General features: G+C 35.3%; 2 protein-coding genes, 1 long non-coding RNA gene and 1 pseudogene across 7 annotated transcripts; 3 read left to right on the top strand and 1 right to left on the bottom strand.

Moving 5' to 3' along the window:
• LOC109336522 (probable 6-phosphogluconolactonase 1) lies at positions 2066-7536 on the top strand. Of its 2 annotated transcripts, none has more exons than XM_019573174.1 (4): positions 2066-2152; positions 2812-3006; positions 3093-3228; positions 6763-7536. In XM_019573174.1, exons 2-4 carry the CDS (start codon positions 2834-2836, stop codon positions 7261-7263), a joined length of 810 nt encoding a protein of 269 aa, XP_019428719.1. In that variant the 5' UTR covers positions 2066-2152; positions 2812-2833; the 3' UTR covers positions 7264-7536. The 2 variants fall into 2 exon arrangements, with proteins under 2 accessions (XP_019428719.1, XP_019428728.1); XM_019573183.1 differs by having other exon boundaries at positions 2078-2152; positions 2808-3006.
• LOC109336531 lies at positions 3235-5251 on the top strand. Its single transcript, XR_002106358.1, has 2 exons — positions 3235-3889; positions 3922-5251. It is a non-coding gene; the product is annotated as an uncharacterized LOC109336531 (long non-coding RNA).
• Positions 8108-11989, bottom strand: LOC109336481 (annotated as a pseudogene).
• On the top strand, positions 12033-14831 carry LOC109336487 (folate synthesis bifunctional protein, mitochondrial). 4 transcript variants are annotated; one of them, XM_019573111.1, is made up of 3 exons: positions 12033-12108; positions 12572-12725; positions 12979-14831. In XM_019573111.1, exons 2-3 carry the CDS (start codon positions 12659-12661, stop codon positions 14457-14459), a joined length of 1548 nt encoding a protein of 515 aa, XP_019428656.1. In that variant the 5' UTR covers positions 12033-12108; positions 12572-12658; the 3' UTR covers positions 14460-14831. The 4 variants fall into 4 exon arrangements, with proteins under 4 accessions (XP_019428656.1, XP_019428664.1, XP_019428673.1 ...); XM_019573119.1 differs by lacking the exon at positions 12033-12108 and adding an exon at positions 12118-12237; XM_019573128.1 differs by lacking the exon at positions 12033-12108 and having other exon boundaries at positions 12118-12725; positions 12979-14490; positions 14540-14831.

Below are 19130 nucleotides of genomic sequence, written 5' to 3'. Positions count from 1 at the left end.
TTATATGTCATAATTATAATTATTGATAAGACATTAACTTTGAAATTTTTTTTTTTGTCTTTTTTTGACATCCAACTTTCTCTTAAATTTGGACTAGCTTCCATTTTTCAATAATAATAGCTACCACAACTTTCTATCATGCATTCATTCATAATTATATTTTTAGTGAATTCAATTATCTAACACAATATTTTCATCTTTATTATATTGAATTTATTCTTTGGTTGACATTTTATTATGCAACATTCAGTCTCATGTAACATTACATGTTTTATAGTTGTGTGATAAAATTTTTAAACTTGGAGCACTTTGTCATGTTGTCAAACTTGAATCATTCTATCATTTCATCCACTCACTTGAATCTTGTATATCTCCCTCAGTTTCTCTCATCGTGGTGTATGATTGATCAAATATGTGAGCTATGTTATAACATGATCTCCAATTTTTATGCTCATAGTCAATTTTGACTGTTTATTGTTAAACTTACACTTCATATATTTTGTTTTACTTCAACTTATACAAAAGTTATATGCTTATAAAGTTTGTATGTATATTTTTAACTTCCAATTTAATTCTTCTCACAAGTCTTCAAATAAAATAGTATCGGCCATAAAAAGCATGCATTATGACACTGATCACTAAACATCCTCAATAAGCGCTTCTAAGGCAAATAAGCACATTTAAGGCAAATGTAAACAAGTTAGGGGTGCAATGTTGATCATTTTATTATCATATTGCACAATACCACTCTAGGAACTTTATCATATACCATCTTCAATTGAATGAAAATCATATCTAAGTATCAAGTATATTTCAATATCTCTCTATCAATAATTGTAGCAAGCATATATCCTCCTTAGTGGATCTTCCCTACATATAACTAAATTAATTCTCAATACTATACATATTTTATCTCAACATATGCTCAATTATTATTTCCCATAACTTCATAGTATAATTCATAAGTTTAATCATTTTGTAGTTTCAAAATATTATATATTTTATTGTTCTTATAAATAGGAATTAAAATATTTTTCTTTCACTCGTCTAATATCTTCTTTGACATTATAAACATATTAACAACTTTTTGAAATGAGTGACTATAATTATTATAAAGAGGTAAAGGACAAAGTAGTAAATATTACAAAAATGAAATACAATTGGATATATTATTTGCATTTGCTAATTTCTCCGGCTGTAACCTTAAAATATAATCATAAATAAAAAAACAAAATATTTTCTTATAAGAGGAGATAAATTATCTCCTTCGTCCATTAAAATCATGATATATTCTTAATTTTTTAGTTTTCAAAAATATTCTATTTAAAAAAGATTAAATAAGATACATATTATAATTTTAATAACTAGAGGTGACAATTTATCTTCCAATATAAAAATATATTTTATACTTATAAAAATCATAAAATATTGGTTGGTTTGATTGAAAAAAAGTGTCCAACTAAACTCCATATTAGTACTTTGCTATACCATTATGAACTTGTGAAAGCCTATTAGTTTATGAGAATTGGTGCGAACTAGTTAAAGAATATAATATAATTACGAATTTAAAAAAATAAAGTTACATGTAACTTATATCTAAATAAGAGATCTACTCATGTGAGATCAATGCACTATTATGAGAAATGAGAACATATAATATATATCATTGGATATTGATTAAACAATTAAGATTAAAAAATACATGCATATGATTATCATATGACCAATAACTAATTTTTAATCTTAACTATTAATAATTGGTTGTAAGACCCAAATTTATTGTTCTCATAAATATCTCCCTATATATATATAAAACAAAATTTTGAGACCCAATAAATAGTGTTAAAAATCAATCGAGCTCCATTAGAGTCAGTTTCTTTTTTAACTCGATTTGAGTTTGATATAAACTACTTTTCTACGTTGAATTCCACTCAACTTAAGTTCATGAACAGTAGAATTGGACTCCTTAACTCAAGTTTTAATTAGTTATCTAGTATATACAAATTTAAAAACTTATATATATATATATATAATGAAATAATGTACACATTATAGTAATGTAATATGTATATATAACATATAGTTTGTGTTCATTCCCATCTTCCATCTTCGTCATCTTCTTCTCTGTGCCACGTCCTCTCCTCTTTTCTTTGTAAGCATTCCTCCCTCTGTATCTTTCTCAAACATATCGATTCTTTGAGTTTTTACTAATCTTAAACTGCATGAGACTATCATTGATCTTCATGCTTTTCTTATTTTTCAAGTTTCTGCTGAAGTTGAGTATGTCAATTTAACATGTTTTATGATCTTAGTCCTGTTGTTTTTTCTTCTCTATTTTTTTCTGCAGTTCTTAAGTGTGTACTTGGTCACAGCATTTTTAGCATCGATCTATGGATGTTTGGGTTATAGTGATGATACCCTTTTATGTAAAAGCTATTGCTTGATATGATTCAACCCTTAAATTCAACAAAAATCCTTATATATATTGTGTTTTAGATTGCTATTTAAGTCATGTAGTAAAATAAACAGTAAAGTTATTATCTTTATCTATAATTCTATATCCTTATTGTTTGTTCTCCTTCTTTAGATTTTGTTTTAAGCTGTGAAGCAGGATCTAAGACAATTTTGAAACCCCATTGTGTTTTAGCTTTTAGGTTTATAATGCTAATGTAAAAGCTGTTCGTGTTTTGAATTTGGTGCTTACAACTATTTGTAGATTCTGTACCTATTTCATTGAGTACATGATTAATTTTTTTTCTGTGTTTGTTTTGATGCTCACTTTGTTATTTTTTTCATCTTGGTATGAGGTAGAGCTATTTGACATTTTCAAAGCATGGCTCTCTCTGGTGGTCACAAAAATAGAGGGGAGTTGAGAATTCATGAGAGTTTGGATGAGCTAAGGACTGATTTGGCAGATTACATTGCCGAATTATCAGATGCATCTGTGAAGGAGCACGGTTTTTTTGCCATTGTTTTATCTGGTGGTTCTCTCATTGGCTTAATGGGGTACCTGTATCTTATCTTTTTACGTATATAATGTTTTTTTGGCTTTTATGATTTGGTGTTGGTTTAAAACTTGTGGTTGCAAACAGAAAACTCTTTGAAGCGCCTTATATCAAGACAGTGGACTGGTCCAAGTGGTATATATTCTGGGCTGATGAGCGTGTTGTGGCGAAAAACCATGCTGATAGCAATTATAAGCTCGCCAAAGATGGCCTTTTGTCCAAGGTTGTACCCTCAAATCAACATGTTTCTTTAAATAATGATTATTCTCGGAATATTTTGGAGGATAATCAGATAATGATATAATCAAGTTTTGAGTATTGAACTGTTCTTTACTAACTTACCTTCTTTCCTGGTTGCTTCTTAAAAGGGAAAACCAAACAAAAAATGGAACTAGTATATCAAATTTTCAAAAGTTAAGGGCTTGATTTCTTCTTTTATTGCCAGTTGACTGAAAAAATTCAATTGCTGATTCAGTTTTGAGCATCTTCAAATAACCTTCTTGAGTTGCTTTGTTCGCATGAAATATAAGATTTTTACTTCAAGGTGCCTCTTTTTGAATGTCCATTTATTTATATAGTCAATATTGAATACTTTCAGAGGTACATATCAAAATTAGCAGTTTGGATCTCGTTTTAACTAGTTACCTTATTGAGATCTACATTTATTCTGATGTGGAAGCTGAGCGTACTGAGAGTTGATAATGATATTTTGTTTACTATTTCTAGTTATTGAATTTGGAGACATACATAATAGTTTAAGTTTTAGATATGTTAGGAGTAGAGTTCTAATCCTGATAAGGATTGACCTTGATAAAGAGTTGTTGCTGAAGCACGAGATTGCTACCTAACCTTCCTGGTTTTGGGCCAAATAAACCAGTAGATTTGTACACCCCAAGTCAGTATTTGGCGAGTCTAGTTACAGGGTGAGTTGTACACCGGGATGTATGAACGAATGCTCGATTATCTGGTTCCAAAAACTTCACTGTTGTGGTTGTGTCGCTGAAGATAGGAGAGCTGCGGGATCCAGATAGAGCATTTAGCTGGCTTCATGAGCTTTTCAAGGTTGACATCGGCCATTTTGAGTTGGTTTGATGTTTTCATGGGAGATAAACCATGGTTGCATCGACAAGATGGTTGGTCGTGTGGTACGGTGGACTTGCAGTATTGATATCAACTGTTATCACATCAGCAAGATGCTGAGGGCACCAGCTGGGTGTGGTGGCTGCAGTGTAAGTGCACTAATTTTGATTGATAAGATTTGACGAGGACTAATGTATCAGTTTATATAATTAAGTAGAAAATTAAGACTTGGCTAGATTATAGGATTGAGATTGCAAGAGTCTTGAGTTGACCATTTGATTTTGAGGTCTCGGCCCAACTTGTTTTTACATTTTGGAAATGTTTTTGGTATTCTTCTGAAAACCTTCCCCAGCAAGCATCTTTGCAAAGGAGATTTCCCCATATTTTAAGAAAATATAGATCTTGGAATATCATCTTGACATCTGATTTGGGTATTACTGGTGGTCCCCCTTTTTAATCCTCAGGCATTATTGGATAATCTTTTATTCAATATCAAATTATTATTTCTTACCCTGATTTGCAGTTCTAAATTTTCTGAACCACTTTGAATTTATGGAAAAAGATTGGTGGATATAAAACCATTCATGAGCCTTCACCTAATAGCTTAAGTTTTTAGTATACTTGGTCCTTGACATGGTAATAGTACATCTATGTCCAAGTGGCTACGAGTTCAATCTTGCCGTCCCACTCCAACAGTTTTTAATTCTATTGCTACACACAAAGAGAGTATATTTCCCTTCAGCAGCAAATGGCTCCAATTTTCCCAACTCCCTTCCATTACAAAAATTTGGTTCTAGTTTCAGGTACTGATTTCAGAATAAAGGTCTCAGCAGTGCTGAGGACCCTATTACTTGACAATCATGCTTGTAGGTTGTATACTCTGGAATTCTTGACTGCTATAAGCCGATAGATACTATGAGAACTCTCAAAAGCAAAGAAGTTAATCTCATTCATCTGGTTTCTTTAGATTTTGGGCAGATTCTGAGTTAAAGGATTGTGTGTCAGTATCAATTAACTCTGCAGACCATGTTTATTCTAGGAAAAGGCATCTCAATCAAACATTCCAGTCCATCCTCAAGGTCATAGCTACAAGACCTTCTGTAATGCTCTGCATCAGTGCATCCAATTCGATGAATCTTCTCAACACATAGGGTATAATATCAACCATAATAAAGCACATTAAATTTACTATATGCTTTTCCTGTAAGATATAGTTGTGCAGATGCAATAACAAGAAGCAGCTTTTCTGTTATTCATCCTTGACATGTTATGAAGAGTGAGAATTTCTGAAAGAAACAGAAACTATCTTGGAGCCTCATTTATCATCAAGTTTTAGAAATGATTTCGTAAGGACATTTTAAACAGTGCTAGCCAAATTAGTTTTAGAGTAACTGTATTATAGATGGGTGAATTTGAAAGAATTCCAGAGAGTATCTTGCACAATGAAAACCCATACAGTGCAATATGCAGTACTATAAGCTTGCCATGCGAAGTCGATCTCGACCTGTATGTCTACAACCCGTTATCCATGAGTATTTTCTTAAAATGCATATAGGTGTTAAAGAATGATGAGGAATGGCTGCTGGAAGACATTTCAAGTAGTCTTGAAATGAGTGGGTGAAGATAATATGCCTCCAATGCTTGGTTATCAAATTTGGTTTCATTTTGTTTATCTAGCCTTTGGTCACATAACTAATATTCCATTATTTCTTGGTTAATACTTAATAGAATATCCCCTCGTTTTGTCTTCAATTATTATTAAGCACGGTATAATGTGTTTCCCAAACAAGAAAAGGGAAGTGTAATTAAATTCCATTTATCTTTAAATATCTAGTCAGATTATGGCTTGGTTGGTTGTTGTTATCTCTAAATATCTAGCTGTTTACCTTTTGTGTTAATCCTACTGTTATTAAGTTTATGCATGCTATATGTTCTAAATTAACTGAAATTTATTTCTTGTCCTAATTTGTTCTTTTTCATCTTGCAGTGTCCTATAAGTTGAAATGTATGTTATCTTCTTGAAATCATAGGCCACATTGAAATAAACTTTCTAACTATTAGTGAGATTATAGTGAAACACAAGACAGCCCTTGATGGTCATAATGTACTGCGGAATAGTGGTGGAAAGAGGGTAGAGGGGGTTCTTAGCATCTTGCATTTTTGGCCCTTGAGCAGATTATGTTTACTATGTAAAAATTCCTTTCAGCAATTCAAGAAAATTGTTCTTTTATCACAGGTTAAATAGCAATGTAAGATGCATGACAATATCCCACGGGTTCACAACTTGCTCTTGATGTATATGTGGATCTGTAACATCTATTAATCAGGCCTTGGGTTTATGTCTTAAATATTATCTTTTGTGCATTTCGGTTCTTGTCTGATTCTGTTCTGAATCCATATGTTCAAGACACTGTTCAACTTTTGTATGATATTTTCCTATGCTGAATCCAATGGAAAAAGAAATGATTTTTTGCTTGCTTCCTATTTAAAAGTTGACTTCAACAAAAGCAACATACATGGAAGTCTCTAATATAAATATTTTGCATTGATATTAAAATCACTCTCCTTTTCTCTGCCTCTACATGTCTCCCTTTTGTTATTTGCATGAGTTTTAACTTAGTTAGTTATATCATTACTTAATATTCTTACTCTGATAATATGCTTGTTATATAAACAGGTGCCTATTGTCCACAGTCATGTGCATTCAATTAATGATTCAGTGTCAGCAGAAGATGCCGCTGACGATTATGAGTTTGCCATCCGGCAGTTGGTGAAAACCCGGGTGGTCAGTGTATCTGAGATAAATGACTGCCCCAAATTTGATCTTATTCTGCTTGGATTGGGTCAGGATGGTCATGTTGCCTCTTTATTCCCTAACCACTCAGCACTCAATGAGAGGGAAGAATGGGTAACTTTTATCACCGACTCCCCCAAACCGCCGCCTGAGAGAATCACATTCACCTTGCCCGTTATCAATTCTGCATCCACTGTAGCAGTGGTTGCCACAGGCGAAAGCAAAGCGGAGGCTGCACACTTGGCAATAGATGCTGTTGGACCAGAGTGCCCATTAATACCAGCGAGAATGGTCCAACCAGCTACGGGGAAGTTGGTGTGGTTTTTGGACAAGCTGGCTGCCTCAAAACTTGAAGATTCCAATTTGAACAACAAATTAGGATGATGCCTATGCATAAGTGTAAGTTTGTATGTAGTGTTAAGAGACATAACAAAGTGTCTATCCATAGAGCCTGCCTATTTCTTTTCTATGGGATAGAAAGTCTTTTGTTTTGCTTTTTCTTGCTCTCTCCTTAGGGGACGTTTGGTATAGGTTTTGTCAGTGGCCAATAAAAGTTGTGGAGAGCATCATTCCAACTGTGACTTCTTTCCTTCTGATTCCTATTTTGGTTATTGGTTATGATGATGGTCTCAACTGTTTGCAATTTAAAAAGGAAAATCAGGTTCATGTAGTGTAATTTTATTCTCCTCTTTTTTATGAAACATTCACCTAATACTTTTGGAGACTTTGTAACACATTGGATCAGTATTATAGAGTTGTATGCTAGAGTAGAGAGAATATGTGTGATCGACAATACCGTGAAGTGAATTTACCTTTGTTGTACGACCAACGTCGTATATTTGTCCAATCAATTGTCAGGCTAGTAGGTTGACAATAGAACATTGCCTTTGACATATATTTAAGGAATGTAACTATTTACCAATTGTGCTGACCTTGTGATAATCACATTAGATATTTTATCAATATAAATTCTCTCAATTCAAAATGCATTTAAAAAAATATAAAAAATGAATCTAAAAAACCACATAAATTTCCCTATCTAGTGTTAGTAAAAGTCTTCCTGAAAGTTCTGCGTACATGACATTCTTCAGAATCTTAAAACATTGCAGTAAGTTCCAGTATCTGTACTTTGATGTAGGATATGGTTGTTACTTCTATAATAATTGAGAAGTTGGGTAAATTTATTGGTTTAAAACAACAACCGAGTCTTTATCCTACTAGGTAGGGTCAGCTACATGGTTCGAACGACGCTATAACAACATAACGTTATGGCGTTGATCAATAAAAAATAAAATAAAATGAAGGAAAATTACAAACATCAACATCTAACTACATCTCTGAACAAATACAGCAACCCTGTCAACTCAAAGAGAAAGTAAGATATAAACAACTTTGGCAATGAACTGTAAAATGGATTTTTTTATATTTGCTTATAATGGCATTGGTACAACAAATTGGTAACAAAAAATTAAAAATCTGAGGTAAAATAACATCTAGCAATGGAAAAGAAAAAAACAGTGAAACAAATAAACACTAAGTTTTCTATATAAGGGATGAAAACTTCACTGTGAAAATCACCAAGTTACAAAAGTTTCATTTATCACATGGAGCAACTAACAGGCTCTAACGTGCTGTACTCTCTTTCTGTAACTGATCTTATACCATCTGCACCGGGGGTCACTTCCTCCGCGTCTTCATGTGAGGAACGCCGCGTTTTTGAGCAAGAATCTTTTGATCCATAACCCCACAATAAATTGCATACTTGATGGTTTGCTCCAGGTACCATTCATCAGTTATCATATCAGGTGCAACTGCCAACATTCTCATGAGAGCTGAAAAGATGAGACAAGAAGAGTACTCAGAAAGTGGGGCTTAGTTCCTAGTTGATGTTTCATCTTATGGCAGTTTAACTCCATCTGAAGTATTCCTAGAAAATTCTGATTTATGGATTATCATGTACCATAGATAAAAATAATATAAGCCTGAACGATAGCACCATTTAGCATATGTTTATCAAAGGTGATTTTTCCCACTGAAAGTCACCTTGAGCGCAAAAGCAACTGGTAGTTTATTTTTTGGTATATGTTGGGTGGTTCAATGCCAATTAAAATGTGCAATCACTCACCAACAATCTTGTAATACAGTTTTATACATGGGTTCTGTAAAAGTCAGTTCCTTACTCGGTGGATTTTCAGAACAATTACTGTAGTGTGTGTACAAGATCTCTTTTTCTGTTACAGTGTGTCCAAAGTTGCTTTGCTTCAAAAGTCATCACATCTCATGATTATTATCATGAAAGTGCAAAACATGATTTAAAAGAGGTTTCCCTTTTATGCTTCAAATAGACTACCGCTTCCTATTGAAACAAAAGCAGCGCGATGAATAAATGTAAATTGTTAATAATGTACCTGCAACAATGTCATCTCCAGATGCTGACATATCAGAAGTGAAAGGGGTAGGTGGATCATCATCATCCTCCGTTTCACTAACAGCACCATTGAGCTCCTTAGTGTAGTAATGTATCTTGGAAGTTCCATTAGTCACAAACAAAACCTTAAGATTTTCGTGCCAAAGTGGTGCGACCACTTCGGGTCCATAATGAACAAAGTTAGAACTGTCAATATTTTTGGTGTCAAATTTTTCAGATGGTATTATCCCACATAAAAACTCTAATTCTTGCTTAGTGACCTCAATAATGTCTGCTTGATTCCATACTTGCCGAATGAACGTCTTAGTTTCTTCACTAGAGTGCCATAGTGGCACGGGAAGGTTTACATCATAGAAAACAAGCCCTCCAAATTTCTTCGCAATCTTAATGGCTTGCAATGTAGTGGATCTCATGCTATGATCAAGCAGGGAATGTGTGCTGAAGTAGAACATTTTTGCCTACATGATATGTTCTTAAAACAATCAGATCGCATTTCACAGCAATCTTACCACTCAAGCAGCTAAAACAAAAAAAAGTAGCATAAAGTATGCATAGGACCTAATACATCCTTAGGCAAGCAACCATTTCTGAATGAAACTTAGTACTAATTGTTCATTTTTTTTACTCAAATGCACACATGGCAGCGACTAACACAGCAAATCGGCAACTAACAACAAAACATTTCAATAGAAGAATGGCAAGGTTGTAAAACATAGAGCAAGAAAAGAATGATGACCGAATATTTTACTGATCAGGCCTTCAAATTTTGCAACTAAACACTGGCCGAATCAAATTAAGAGAATTATAACCAACGATGATCAGGTTAAGACCTACAATTTACATAGAATTAGGTTTGAATCATTAAGTTATTTTCTTCAATAGGTTTAAAGTTGCATACCTCTTTCAGCACATCAATATTTATCTCAGACATCGTCAAACAATCTTCAGCACACGGTTTGACATAGCTCATTTTCAATCGACCCCTTTTACCAACCTTCATCAATGATACAGCAGTAGCCGTTTTATTATCAATACGAACTGATCGGGTTTGAACATTATTCACATTCATATAGTACAGCATAACTTGACCAAATTCATCGTCCCCAAGTTTCCCCATGAAAGCAGCCTTGCCGCCCAAGCTTGCAAGAGCAACTGCAACACTACCTGCAGAGCCCCCCGGAGTCTTACTATAAAAATTTTCAGGGCTCCGCAGAGCACCCTTCATCTGTTCATGGATTTCATAATCTGTAAGCCTGTTGGCAGGCCTCGCAGAAGGCACAAAAGCATTCTGTGCAGATCCAAAGCAACAAACAAGGGGAGACCGATCATTAGTAGAACCAATATCCCCTCCATCGTCTTTTATCAATTCTAAGCCATCATCACCCTCCTCCAAATTTTCAATAAATGAAGATTCGTCTAGATCACTGATTTCAGCTTCACTACCCTTATCCTTTATAATTACATTCTCCTCCTTAGATCTCCTTCGGCTACTAACCTTTTTCACTTCTTGGCCATTTATTTTAGCTTTGCTACCCTTATCCTCTATAATTACATTTCCCCCCTTAGGTCTCCCTCGTCTTCTAACTTTTTTATCTTCCCGATCATCGATTTCAGATTTGCTACACTTATCCTGTATAATTACATTCTCCACTTTAGGTTTCCTTCCTCTTCTAACCTTTTTCTCTTCCTTGAGTTCCTTCTCTACTTCAAATTCTGCAGAACTAGAAGCACCTAAAATAACAGAAAGTTTAGCTACCACTTACTTATAAGCAAAACACATCGAGACACAAAGATGAAGAGATTATTACCCTTTCTTCGTGACCTTGGACTTTTCTTGGAATCATCACTAGAGGCAGATGAGCTTTCTTCATTGGCAGCAGCATCACTATCTACCAACAAAACGTTGTTCTCTTCAGGAGTCTCATCTATATATTTTTTCTTTCTCCTCGACGTCACCGTCTTAGTTTTAGATGACCCAGTTGTCTTCTTTTCCTCAACAACTCCATTCTCATTAGATTCATCTATAGCAGAATCCAGAGAAGCTTTGTTTCTAGCAAATGCCACATGACCTGAATTGCAACTTGACCTGAGTTCTCTAAGTTGCACTACGTTAAAAGATGCATAACAATATGAACAATTCAAGTAGCACCTGCACAAACGACACTTTCACACTCACATTCAACCACCACAACGAATTTTGAGTTAAGGTGAAGCATAACTTAAAGCTCTTCAGCTCAGAAAAACAGTAAATTTCAAAACTTTCCAAGAAGCCAATCTCATTATTCAACCAAAATCGCCAAAATTGACCAAAACATTTAGAATATAGATATTATATATGCAGAGGACATAGCGAATAATGGGTTTCAATAAATTTACCAAATTCCAAAAAAAAAACTCATCTGAAAACCGTTTCATGATTAAACAATAACAATAAAAAAATGAATAAAACTCTTTAAAAAACATTTTTTTTGGATAAGTTACAGATTATAGTAGCTTCAACTAATTTAGAGAGAGAGAGAAGGAGAACCTAGGAAATGAAAGAAACTGAGAAAAGGAGAGACACGCCATTGGAAAGAGAAGAAGTTTTAGAAACAATGAAGAGTTTTCCCTTCAGACATGACAGACTAGTTAAGGTTTTGAAGAGACAAAACTGAAGGGCTTTAGAAGAAAACTCAAAACGACAAGGGTTTTTTAAACTAAGTAGGGTCATGTTCAAAACGACCTCGTTTTATTAAAGTTTTAGTCTTTTCAGCATTTTACATTGTATGCCCCTATTAACCTACGGAAAAGGGTCCTGATTGGTGAGTGTTTCATTTCCTTCATGGCTGCATCAGATTATTCTTTGAATTAATTTTTGTTTCATTTTTTTTCTCTTCTATTCAATTGGTAACTTGGAAAAGAAAAGAAAAATATTCATGGGTTATTACAAGGTGAGCATGGTTATCACTATGTACTTTTTTACTTCTGGGTATGCCAGGTGCTTGCTAAAATGCCTGAAAGACATTTTGGGTCTTGTTTTTTTATGTTACATCACTGTTGAAAGATGACAAGCACAGTAGGTCATTGACTTGAACTATATTTGCAATAATTTATGTGGCTGCATCAGAAACATTGGAATATTTGATTCATTAGATTAGGATATGGAGTATTGGATTGGATTATTGTCTATAACTGCTAATGTGTGAAATTCCTATAGATATTTGCATTTTTGGAGTTATGTGAATACTTCTGTTTTTATTTTTATGTATTTAATTTTATGACCAGAGGGTGGGACATTGCATAGTATAAGTGCAACAGAAGAGAGGTAGAATATTGACTTTGTATACACTTCAAAACAGAAGCCTCTCCACAATGAGTACTTTGAAGTATCTGGGGGCACAAAGGCGTCGGCTTTTTACTGCCAGAAAGTATCTTAATGGTAATGTAAACTTAATAAACTCAATCAACCCACTCTTTTAGCGTGATACCAAGTTAGGTTTAAGGATTTAGAGTTGAATTCTTTTAGCTTGCCAAGCCATTGATGGTACTTAAACTGTGTATTTTTTGTTACCCTAAGGTTTGCATGTGATAGATATAATCTAACTAGATGGAAAGTAGTTAGAGGCTCAGAGCTCATGATTTTTGGATAATCAATGTCAATTATCTTATTTTGGCTTTAACTTCGATTGCAGTGTCAGGTTTTTCCTCTCTTCACACAGGTCCGAATTGCTCGGTGGAACTTCACTCACAAGAGGAGGAAGCAGTGATTGCTTTGGGAAGTAATGTAGGTGATAGGCTACATAACTTCAAGGAAGCCTTGAAACTAATGAAGAAGTCAGGCATAAGCATCACAAGACATGCTTGTTTATATGAGACAGCACCTGCATATGTTACTGATCAACCTCGCTTCCTCAACTCTGCAGTTAGGGCTGTCACTAAACTTGGGCCACATGAATTATTGGCTGCACTAAAAAAAATTGAGAAGGACATGGGTCGTACAGATGGTATAAGGTATGGTCCAAGGCCAATTGACTTAGACATTTTATTCTATGGTAAATTTAAAGTTGGGTCTGATATTCTCACTGTACCTCATGAAAGAATATGGGAACGGCCGTTTGTTATGGCCCCTTTGATGGATTTACTCGGATCGGATATTGACAGTGATACAGTTGCTAGTTGGCATTCGTTTTCAGGTCATTCTGGTGGACTTTCTGGATTGTGGGAAAAATTAGGTGGTGAATCTCTTATTGGAGAGGAAGGTATGTATAGGGTAATGCCGGTTGGAAATGGCTTACTTGACTGGTCACGCAGAACATCTGTAATGGGCGTCCTTAATTTGACCCCAGATAGTTTTAGTGATGGGGGAAATTTCCAATCCGTGAAGTCTTCTGTTTCTCACGTTCGGTCAATGATTTCAGAAGGTGCAGATATGATTGATATAGGCGCTCAGTCTACACGACCGATGGCGTCTAGGATTTCTGTTGAAGAAGAATTAGATAGATTAATCCCTGTCCTAGAAGCTGTAACGGCAATGCCTGAGGTAGAGGGAAAGCTGATATCTGTCGATACTTTCTATTCCGAAGTTGCTTTAGAAGCAGTTAGTAGAGGGGCTCATTTTATAAATGATGTATCTGCTGGTCAGTTGGATCCTAATATGTTTAAGGTCATCGCAGGTCTCGATGTTCCTTACGTTGCAATGCACATGAGGGGTGACCCATGTACAATGCAGAACAGTAAAAACCTGAAATATGATGATGTTTGTAAAGAGGTGGTGTCTGAATTATACTCACGGGTTCGAGAGGCAGAACTGTCAGGGATCCCAGCGTGGAGAATTATTATTGACCCTGGGATTGGATTCTCAAAGAAAACTGAAGACAATCTGGACATACTCACGGGACTACCTGATATCCGAGCAGACATTGCCAAGAGAAGTTTGGCCATCTCTCATGTTCCTATACTTATCGGGCCCTCGAGAAAGAGATTTTTAGGTGAAATTTGCTCTAGACCTGCTGCAGTTGAGAGAGATCCTGCTACCATTGCATCAGTCACAGCCGGTGTTTTGGGTGGGGCTAATATTGTTAGGGTGCATAATGTCAAAGATAACCTAGACGCTGTGAAGGTTTGCGATGCGATTCTTAGACAGAAAAGTCATCCCTTAAAATTCAGGCAATGATTGTCTTTCTACGCCATTATGATGCTGGATTTTTTTCACTATGCTCCATCTTGGTCTTTGAACTTTGCTATGTGATATTATTTTTGTGATGTTTTTTTTGCCATACCACTCCTACTCCAAGGTCATATGTCGAACATCATCTGCTACCAATGCCAAAGAAGCACGAAATGGTAAAGTACAATGACCGGAAGGAGGACAACAATAAACTTGACAATCAGTATACTGGTGTTAACTTTTGTTCTGAACTTTACTGTATTTATTTTAATCCTTCTCCTATAACTTACTGATTCACATGTTGTTGGTCAATTCACCCTTATTATGGTTCAGGAGATAGTTTTCAATAAAGGCAGACAAATGATTAGGTTCCCACTATTTTCTCATGAGCAGAGAGATACTTATTTTTCTTACTAGTAGAATCTGTGACCACTACATATATTTGCCTATCATGAAGTGTCAACCTTGTACTTGTAGCTCAATTGATACCGGCTAAAGTCTTTAAAACTTGTTTAAATGTTTATCTCTCTCTGTTTTATCTTCTTTTTTGTTTTTGCTTTAATTATTGCATCATTAAAATGAAGAAGGTGAGACTCTGTGCAACGATAAGGTTATTACTTAGTGACCAAAAGGTGAGTGATTGAAATCCTGGAAACAACCTCTCCATTTGCGGGGATAAGGCTAACTACATTTAACTCCCTTAGACCTTACTAGGTCGGAACCTTGTGCAGTGGACTGTCATTTTCATCATCGAAATGAATCAAACTATACCTGAAGATAATTGGCTGAGTACTAATGATAGAGAATGGAGAAAAGATTGGGATATTGGGTACTATAAGAAAATGTTATGATTTACTAAAATATATTTCAAGAAGAATCCACTAACTTAGATTACTATAAGAAAATGTTCTGATATGTGTATATATAAACTTAAATATGTGCATGGTTCAATTCGTTTATGTCATTCAAAGTTATCACACATTATAGATGAGGCAAACAAATTATAGCAGATAACATGGGTATAGGTTTCTCTATTGCAGAACCTATGCTTCTGCTCAAATATTTAAACAGTGAAATCTAATAAACTAAATCTCATTACCTTATTGTTTCAATTTTAGTTGCAGTATCAGGTTTTTAATCTCTTCATACATCTCCAAATTCCTCCATGGGACTTCACTCACAAGATGAGGAAGGAATGGTTGCTTTGCGAACTAATGTAGGTAGCAGGCTACATAACTTCATGGAAGCCTTGAAACTAAGGAAGAATCAGTTATACACGTTACAAGATATGCTTGTTTTGCATGAGACAGCTCCAGCATATATTACTGTTCAGCTTCACTTCATAAACTCTGCATTTAGGGTTAATAAACTCGGAACATATGAATTGTGAGTGTAATATTTATGTATTGTTAGTGTAAAGATTTATACACAATTAATATATCATTCATCATTTACTTGTATTACTTATATTTAACAGTCAATGATGATTAAATATAAATGGTAGATGAAACAGTGTAAAAAAAAAAAACTCTTACAATGTTGGTGTATTCATTATTTTCCTTATGAAATAACCAAGTGTATCGGAGGCCATTGGGTTTGATGAAATAATGGCAGCTGCCAGCAAGTATTTTTTATGATTGTAATTTTACAAATGATGAAGAGCCAATTATTCTAAGTAAGGGATTATTAGAATACTATATTAATACAAAAATGTACCTTCATAATGTTGGATAATTTTAACTAATGGAAATCACTTTCCATCGTATTTTTAGTGGCTATATAAAAAACTCATGAGGAAAGCTGAATGGCTACTTCAACAACAAGCAAGAATTGTTAAAATTAGAAAGTTTTTGTAATTCAGTTTTTCTGTTTTTAGAAACTTTCCTTTTTTCAGCTTGTTAGTTAGTTGGTTTGTTACTATATAAGGAAGGTTGTTTGATGTATAATTTCATTCATTCATATTGATAAATGATCAAGTTCTTCTAGCAATATCTTTACTCTTTAATCACTATCTCTTCTCTACTTTTCTTTTTTCTGTTTTCATTCCATTTCTTCTTCTGCAACACGAATTCTGTTGCTGTAACAGTGGTATCTAGAGCCATCATTCCTTGATCTTGGAACTGTGGTAAGAAGGAAGAAGGAGGTTCACAAATGGCAAGCAATAGCGGATTCACAATGGTTCTACCAACTCTAAATGGAAAGAACTATGAAAGATGGCAAGTGCAAATGAAAGTTCTCTTTGGATATCAAGAAGTTCTTGATGTTGTGCAAGAGATGAAGCCACTGAAGTACAGAGATCTCTTTTCAGAGAATGCACGAAGAGAGATTGCAAAGCTCTGGCAATGATCCATCAGTGCATAGATGATTCTAATTTTGAGAAGATTGCACACTCCAAGACATCAAAAGAAGCTTGGGATATCCTTGGAAGATGCTATGCTGGAGCAGAGAAGGTAAAGAAGGTGAAATTGCAGACATTGAGGAGAGAATATGAGCTTCTGCAAATGAAGGATGAAGACACCATTGCTGATTACTTCACTAAACTCAGATCCCTTACTAATCTAATGAAGGGATGTGGTGAGATTATGAAGGACCAATTGATTGTTGAAAAAGTGTTGAGAACTTTGAATCCAAAGTTTGACCACATTGTTGTGGCAATTGAGGAGTCAAAGAATCTTGAGGACATCAAGATTGAGGAATTGCAGAGCTCATTGGAAGCCCATGAGCAAAGAATCAAGGAGAGAAGTCTAGACAGAGATCCAAAACAAGCCTTGCAAGCCAGATTCAATAAGAAGTTCACTAGCCAAGGCACTTTTCAGAAGAAAATGAGAGGCAAGTGGAAGGGTGAGAAAGATAGGGGTCATGAGGGTTCTAGACAAGAACCTGGTTCTAGTTCTTCACAAAGAATCAGTGTGAATGATCAAGCTTTGAAGAGAAACAAAAAGAAGCTAGATAAGAAGAAGATTCAGTGTTTCAGATGCAAGATCTTTGGGCATTATGCTTCTGAGTGCAGAAACAGATTTGTCAATGGAGGAGGAGATGTAGAGGCTAAATTAGCCCAAGAAAATGAATCTGATGAAGATCAGATTCTCCTCATGGTAACAACAGAGAAGGACAACACAAAGGATGATTGTTGGTACCTAGACACAGGGTGCTCCAATCACATGACAGGCCACAAGGAATGGTTTGTATCTCTGGATGAAACCTCTAAGAGCAAAGTTAAGTTTGTAGATCATAGCTGCATTGAAGCTGAGGGAATAGGTGACATTTCAATTCAAAGAAGGGATGGAAATCATTCATGCATTCAGAATGTACTATATGTTCCCAAGATGAAAAGTAATTTGCTGAGTCTTGGACAGCTTCTTGAAAAGGGATATACTATGCTCATGGAAGATAGAAAGTTGAAGGTGTTTGATGGAAATAAGAATCTGATTTTGAAGGTTCCACTCTCCACAAACAGAACCTTCAAGATTGGGATTCAGGTTGATGCTCAAGACTGTATGTTATCCAGAACAGATCATGAGAGTTGGGTTTGGCATCAAAGATTTGGACATTTGAGTTTCCAAGGTCATGATCTCCTATGCAAAGCTGAAAGTGTTACTGGTCTGCCTCCAATCAGAATTCCTAGTGAACTATGTGATGTGTGTCTAGCAAGTAAGCAAGCAAGGAAGTCCTTTGTGAATTACATTCCAACAAAATCATCTAAACCACTTGAACTGGTCTACTCTGATGTATGTGGACCCTTTGAAGAGCACTCACTAGGGGGTAATAGGTATTTTGTTACCTTTATAGATGATCTCACAAGGAAAACTTGGGTCTATCCATTGAAGAATAAGAGTGATGTGCTTGTCACTTTTATTGAGTTCAAGGCACAAGTTGAAAAGCAAAGTGAGCAGAAGGTAAAGTGCATAAGGTCTGATGGAGGGGGTGAGTATGTGTCAGCTGAATGGAGAAATTTCTGCACCACAGAATGCTCGATTCATGAGGTAATTGCAGCCTATACTCCACAGCACAATGGCACTGTAGAAAGGAAGAACAGAACAATTTTAAACATGGCTAGAAGCATGTTAAAGACAAAGCAGATGCCAAAGAGATTTTGGGGAGAAGCTATTACAACAGCAACATACATTCTAAATAGATGTCCTGCTAAGAGGCTAGGTGAAATCACTCCTGAAGAAGCCTGGTCTGGCCTAAAGCCAAGTGTTGGTCACCTTAGGGTGTTTGGTTCCATTGTTTACATGCACATTCCTAAGGTGCAAAGGCAGAAGCTAGATGACAGAAGCATGAGATTGGTGCTATTAGGCTATCACTCAACTGGTGGATATAGACTCTTCAATCCTCTAACTCAGAAGATCATGATTAGTAGAGATGTGAGGGTTGATGAATCACAAGGATGTAACTGGGATGAGTCAACAACTGATCAACACAGATCACCTCAGATCCATTTAAATGATGTCTCTGAGCAACAACCAATTGTTACAGAAGTTCAACAAGAAAGAAGACCAAGCAGAGTAAGGCAACCTCCACCAAGATTGAGTGACTATGAAGTATTTCCAGACTCAGAAATCAATGATGAAGGTGAGCTGGTGCACATTGCTCTCCTAGCAGAAATGGAACCAGTAAACTATGATGAAGCAGTCAAGCAAGAACACTGGTTGAATGCTATGCAAGATGAACTAA

The sequence above is a fragment of the Lupinus angustifolius genome, chromosome LG02, assembly GCF_001865875.1.
Source record: "Lupinus angustifolius cultivar Tanjil chromosome LG02, LupAngTanjil_v1.0, whole genome shotgun sequence".
NCBI lineage: Eukaryota > Viridiplantae > Streptophyta > Magnoliopsida > Fabales > Fabaceae > Lupinus > Lupinus angustifolius.
Note: the sequence above shows the minus strand (reverse complement) of the source record. Positions and strands in the feature narration are given on the sequence as shown.